A 7,083-nucleotide genomic window follows, 5' to 3' on the forward strand; every position below is an offset into this window, starting at 1 on the left:
GTTTATATACTAATATATACACAATATTCAAGAATATACAGAATGTATAGTGTTAGAACACAAACCCTAGGTCAAAAACACAAAATGTATAGAGAATCTGTTCGTTGAGTATGTAGAGTATGTAGAGTCAAAAACACAAAATGTTTATGCTAAAAACTCATTTTTAAGAGGCAAGGTTAGACACAGAATACCTGTTCGTTGAGTATATAGAGTAAACGATGGAGACCTGTGGTGCGATCGACGGTGATGGAGTCTATTTTGAGAAAAAAAAACAGACAAAAATGACGAGAATGGGGAGAATGAAGGTTTTGCGAGGAAGGAGATGGAAGCTTGATGGACAAGAAACCGCGAAATGAAGTCTAACAGTGACGAATTGGGTTTTAATATTCAACATTCAATTTAAAAAAAAAAAAAACACGATTGGCTGATGATAACGGTTCCACTTACGGCTCCGTTAGTGCGCTAGTATGAAACGATGTCGTTTCAATCCGTGTCCACAGTGCGATGTGGACACGGGTGCATAGCATAACGATTGGAACCATTGAAGCCCCTCCACACTCTATCTCCCCTCTTACATACATCACCATCCCTTCTCATGAGACAACAAATTACAATTTCATCATAAAGCCCTAATTTTAAAGTATTATACTATTATACAACGAATCTAATTAGGGTTAATTCAAGAGAAGGAGAAACTCAATAAAAAAAAAATCTCAAATTTCACTTTTTTTTTCCTTCCTATAGCTAGGACCAGACTAGTTTGTCATTCAACTGTTTTCAATTTTTTTTTTTCCATATATTATACATAGCTTGTAACGGCCGCCGCCGCCACCTCCTCCGCCATCTTCACATGACACTGCATCCGGCAGTGTCCTCATCATCACTGTAATAATTGTCCTGTGGAGGAGGGTTGGGGTAGGATGGATAGAGAGGGGATGGAGGGAAGTAGCCGACGGCCGGCGGTGGCCGGAAATACATCGCCGGTTGAGGATAGGAATTGGCAACGGCGAGCTGCTGGGGTTGGAGGGGGTTCCTGGCCGGAGCCTGAGGATAATACCCAGCATGCACGGCGGCGCCACCAACATGCACGGCCGTAGCTGGGATGTCTTGGGGAGTAGGAATTTGGAAATTGGGGATGTGGCCCACTTGAGTACTCCTTTGGGCCCCCGTTGGCCCCACATTACCCCCTGGAGCAGCTTTCACGGGCACGGCCATCCTGTTCGGCGGCGCCACATGAGCCGCACGTGCACGGTCATTTATCATAGAAATTCCGGCGCCGCCACCGACTGCTTCTCCGCCTTGGCCATTGTTTGCATTACCCACCATAGGCACTTCGTCCACCCCGCCTTCCTCCTCCTCATAGTCTTCAATAAAATCATCGTTTTCACTATCATCGCCACTGACGTCATCACTCTCCGGCAAGTCGAACTTGACAGATTTCGCGATCGGAACCTGCGCACCGTCACCGTTCACGGGGACGTTGTATAGAGGCGGAAGCTTAGTCATCAGACCTTGTAGAGCATTCGTCTGCTGAGGATTAAGCATAGCCGGCGGCGGAAAGTTTCCACCTTTGGTTGGCGGCGGCGTCGTCGGAAGATGGGTTTTATTACCCATTTGCCCTCTGCCCTTCTTCCTTCTCGCACATTTGCCGTCCTCAACCCGCACGCCATTATTTTCCTTGGGTTCACCAATTAGCTCAGCATGCTTGCCGTTCTTGTTCAGCCTTCTGATCAACGTCTCCGGTTCCACATCGCCGGAGACTGTGACCTTGCCCATCTCCGCTTCCAATTTTATAATGTACACGCCTACCCATACATAGCAAAAGTTCAAAGTGATTTTCAAGAAATAAGAATCATTTCGTAGACTTTTTGGATATTTTGGGTAATATATTTATGGAAAATACTTGGTGTACTCCCATTTTATACTCCCAATTTGTACTCCCTCTCACATGTTTTGATGTAGACACTTTTCTGTGGACCCACATGTTGAAAATAATCAATCCTGATTTGCCACCTCAGAGAATACAAATGAGGAAGTAGAATTTGGGAGTCTATGTAGTACAACTCTATATTTATATATGTATGTATACCATCAATCTTTTGCAAGATTTTCTTCACTTTTTGCTTACAGCCTTCACAGTGAATGTTTACTTTTAGGGCACAAGTCTGCATGAACAAGCCAACACATACATAGAAAAACGTTCAAAAATTGAAAAAAAAAAAAAAAAAAAAAAAAAAAAAAAAACAAGCAGAAAAGAAGAAAATGAAAGAAAGAAAAAAATCATCAACAACTAACGGCGCACGGAGTTTGCCCAGAACATACCTGAATCTTCAAGAAGTCTACTTCACTCATTTTTAATTTATTTTTTCACTTGAAACAGAAAATACAAATTGTTATCTGTTAACAAAGTAATTGAAGTGATGAGGGGGAAAAGGCTAATTTCTACACCCAAAAAGGGCTTCTTGGCTTTGTTATCTGTTAACAAAGTAAAAGGTCTTCGAGAGTGACAACTAGAGCCGGCTACACAGAAGCAAAAATTTCAATCTTTAAAGGAAAAGGAAACAGGATAGCGAGAGAGAGAAGAGAGAAAAATTGAGACTTCAGAGTTCAGAAGTCTGCTTTCTCTTCTATTTCAGAGAGGGAGATTGGGTGAGACTGAGAGAGAGAGAGAGAGAGGACTAATTGCTACTGGGTAATTGTTGAGAGGGAGGATTGAGGAGATGGAACTCATGGAAGGGTCTTATTATAGGCTTTGGGGCAGTAAAAAACAATTTACTGATTACTTCGTAGTTTTAATTTATTTCACTTTAACCTTTGATCTTAAATTTTTTTACATTTAGTTAAAGATTGTTAAAATCTTGTCTTTTGAATAAATTTTAATACAATATTGTAGATGTGTCAAACGGGTGGACTTGGACCCACACGGGCAAATTATGATGTGCAATCGTGTACATCATGCATGGTTTACACAAAATTGGATTTATAATTTTTATATTATAGATCCATAATTTTTATATTATAGGTCTATAATTTCTATAATATAGATTCATAATTATTGAACTCTATATTCACAATTACAAAACTCTATGTTCATATTCTCAACTGTTGAACTATGTATTCACATATTACTGAACTATATGTTCATAATTTGATTACTATACAATTTAGAAATTATGAATCTATAGTTTAGAAATTATGAATCTACAGTTTATAAATTATGAATCTACAGTATAGAAATTATGAATCTACAGTATAGGAATTATGAATCTATAGTATAAAAATTATGAATTTATAGTATAGAAGTTATGGATCTATAGTATAGAAATTATGAATCAATTTGCGTGTGTACCTTGTATGGTGCACACAGTTGCACAGCATAACGCTCCACCAATATGTCATTGGTCTTTTTTATTTATTTATTTATTTTTTGAGTTGGGTTCAGTCAATTTGAAAAATGAAAAATCTAACTTTGTCCATAATATATATATATATATATATATATATATATATATATATATATTTTAAATATCGACTCATTGAAGTTATATTTTCTTTTTGTAGCTTTCAAAAAAAGTTATATTTTCTTTCTAAATTAGCTTTACAAGTTTATATATTTATTTTAACTATTTAACTTAAAAATTATTACAAGAAAATAAAAAAAAATCAATAATGTAGTAAAATTAATAAGAATAAGTTTATAAATTTCAACTACTAACCACAAAGTATTAAGAGTATTTTTTAAATTTGAAACAAATAAATTTTTACAACGTTAAAATATTTTAAGGTAATAATTACTATATTTATAACAATTATAATCAATATATATATATATATATATATATATATATATATATATATATATATATATATATATATATATATATACAGAGAGAGAGAGAGAGGGGAAAGTTCAAGTGCGGCAGTGTGATCAATTATAGGTCATTAGATTAGATAAATCGGACGAATCACATTCATCAAGACTTTTCTAATATTTTAGCGCACGTTCTCCCACTACGCAAATTGCAAGGCTCAAGTCGTCATTGAGCACCGGAATAGGGCAAATCACATTGTTGTGTGTTTTATTTATATATGTATTTGGTGCATTATTAGCCTTACGCTGGTGTATTTGTAGATTACGATTGGTGCCAAGTTCAGGTGCGACAGCCCTTTCCCCTACGGTCAGTGCGGTCGCACCAATAGTTATACAAATATACACCATCCATTTTAGAAAATGCACACAAAAAAAACATGCACAAATTAGGAGATGCAATTAGGTATGTATCACCATAACACACCATTAGGTATAAATAAAAGCACCACACAGTGTTCGGAAATACACAATTGGGGTGGTGAGTTATATGATGTATTTTTTGGGTGTATTGTGTGTTATTTGGGTGTATTTGTGCATTTCATTGTTGTATTTTTTCCTAACACTATTGGTGTCTTTTGTTAACACTGTTGGTGTATTCTGTCAAGCGACCGATATAAATGATCACTATAATTACCATAACAACCCCCACTTATCAAGACGTGCTTAAATCTTTAAATCTTCATAAATTAGCCGTTGCCGTTAGATTAAACAGAATGAACGATGCTGTTATGGCCGCACCAGCCACCGCACCTAAAGTCCCTGTCGTATTTGAACTTTTTTCTATATATATATATATATATATATATATATATATATATATAAAGATGGAAGGGGAGCCACTATGGATTGTCATGCACTGATGCACAAAATTCGTCTTAAAAGAGAGAGATTCTACGTTGATTATATTTCTCACGAGAAAATGTTAAAGTGGAACTAAGAGGACTATGTATCAATCAAGTGCAATTAAGAGAAGTTGTATAACTGTGACACTCTCAAATAAAAAGTCACAAATTTGAACTTCATTAAAATATTGACTTTTTATATTTTAATAGATTGAAAAAATATGTATTTAGAGTTAATAGTATTAAAAGAAAGTCCAAATATTAGAACCTCATACGATTATTTATCAATTACGTACCATCTTTGAGCATTTAAGAATTATATATTTCCAATTATATTAAATTTAAAAATTATAATAGCTTTTAAAAAGAAAATAGAATAAGAAGAATTGATTTAAGAAATAAACAATAAATTAGACATAAACTATAGAGATAAACCATTCGAATGAGAAATTGATAATTTACAAGGTATTATATATATATATATATATATATATATATATATATATATATATATATATATATATATATATATTACATATATATACATATATATATACATACATATACATATATATATATATATACATATATATATATATATATATATATATATGTATATATATATATATATATATATATATATATGTATATATATATATATATATATGTATATGTATGTATATATATATGTATATATATGTAATATATATATATATATATATATATGTATATATATGTAATATATATATATATATATATATATATATATATATATATATATATATATATATATATATATATATATATATATATATATATATATATATATATATGTATACATATATAGATGCACTCAGGTGCGAATAAGTGCTCAGGAAGGAATATGCGAATGAATCAGCGCGCGACACGTGTCCAGATCTAATAGCTTAAAAAAATGCGGTGGTATTTTCGTAAATAATTGAACATCGAAGTGCAAGTAAAATCACTTACAAGTGCACCTACTTTCACCTATAAGTGTATGTAATTTTGCCTTGTTAGCATTCACTTCCCGCAAACATTCATACACCTGGGTGTGCTTATAAGTATAAGTGCAACTATTTATAACTATAGGTGCAATTACTTATAACTATAGGTGCACCTACTTTCACCTATAAGTGCATGTAATTTTTTCTTGTTAACATTCATTGATCTGAGTTCAACGGGTATTAATACCATTGAAAACCACCCGCAAACTTTCATGCACCTAGGTGCAACTACTTATAACTATTTGTGCAACTACTTAGAACTATAGGTGCAACTTCTTATAACTATAGGTGCACTTAGTATTGATGCTCAGTGTAAATTTTTACTTGCACCTATAATACATTTTACATGATCTTGTAATACATTTTACATGATCTTGTAATACATTTTACTTGCACTTCGATGTTCAATTATTTACGAAAATGCCACCGCACTTTTAAAAAAAAATCAGTGTTTCTCATCCATTAGATCTGGACACGTGGGCGGACAGAATCCATTCCTATTTCGCTCCCGGGCGAAGCATTCGCACCTGAGTGCAATTATATATATATATATATATATATATATATATATATATATATATATATATATATATATATATATATATATATAGGGTGAGGTTCAAGTGAGACTATTGTGTTAAGTGAGGATTGTTGACAAATTCCAACCATCAGATCAGGTCATCTAACGTCTGTAAGTGCACAATGTGAGAAATTAAAAGGTCACTAAATAAGGCAGTAACGTTATTAGTAATTAAGGTTGAGGGTAAAAGTGTAATTGGGAAATTAAATGGACATTAACGTGAAAGGAAATGAGCAAAAAAACAGGACTTTTGATTTAGGGTTAAAACATCGAATGTGAAGGAGAGGTGTCGGCATAGCATAATCAACTCAAGCAAACCTCTTGCACAACCAAACAAAGCCGTGAAGAACAATCGTGAAGGATGCTTGCACACCATCGAAATCTATGGCGGACTCAACACCTCAAAGAAACCAAAGGCGTGCGTCCGTTGAAGCGACAACTAGAATTCGTAAGAATCTGCGCCCAAAATCATTTGTTTTTTAATTTTTTTTATCGCAATGCGCCTGTAATATGCGATTGCATTAACTGGAATTGCATGTTTGTTTGTATTTAGTTTGTTGTTTGGTTGGGATATTTTTTTGTGAATAAAAAATGCCCCTTCTGGGCGTTGGTGATGTTCGGTGAATGACACTACGTGGGAGTGGCAATGGGTCTGCTAGAACCGAAGATTGACGGTGGGTTTGCCAGTGTACATACAGAGAAGGGGTTTGTGCATGTAGATTACATTTTTTTTTTTTTTTTTTTTTTTTTTTTGTGTGTGTTTTG

The 7,083-nt window shown here is 33.8% G+C and overlaps 1 protein-coding gene across 1 annotated transcript; it reads right to left on the reverse strand.

The window, feature by feature from the left end:
- Positions 1 to 824: 824 nt before the first annotated feature.
- On the reverse strand, positions 825 to 1,332 carry LOC109192172 (heavy metal-associated isoprenylated plant protein 32-like). The gene is made up of 2 exons (XM_019342752.1): positions 1,315 to 1,332; positions 825 to 1,284 (listed from the first exon to the last, which is right to left on the reverse strand). The coding sequence occupies exons 1-2, from the start codon at positions 1,324 to 1,326 to the stop codon at positions 847 to 849; spliced, it is 450 nt and encodes a 149-aa protein (XP_019198297.1). The 5' UTR covers positions 1,327 to 1,332; the 3' UTR covers positions 825 to 846.
- Positions 1,333 to 7,083: the final 5,751 nt, after the last annotated feature.

The sequence above is a fragment of the Ipomoea nil genome, unplaced genomic scaffold (genome assembly GCF_001879475.1).
Source record: "Ipomoea nil cultivar Tokyo-kokei standard unplaced genomic scaffold, Asagao_1.1 scaffold1769, whole genome shotgun sequence".
Lineage (NCBI taxonomy): Eukaryota > Viridiplantae > Streptophyta > Magnoliopsida > Solanales > Convolvulaceae > Ipomoea > Ipomoea nil.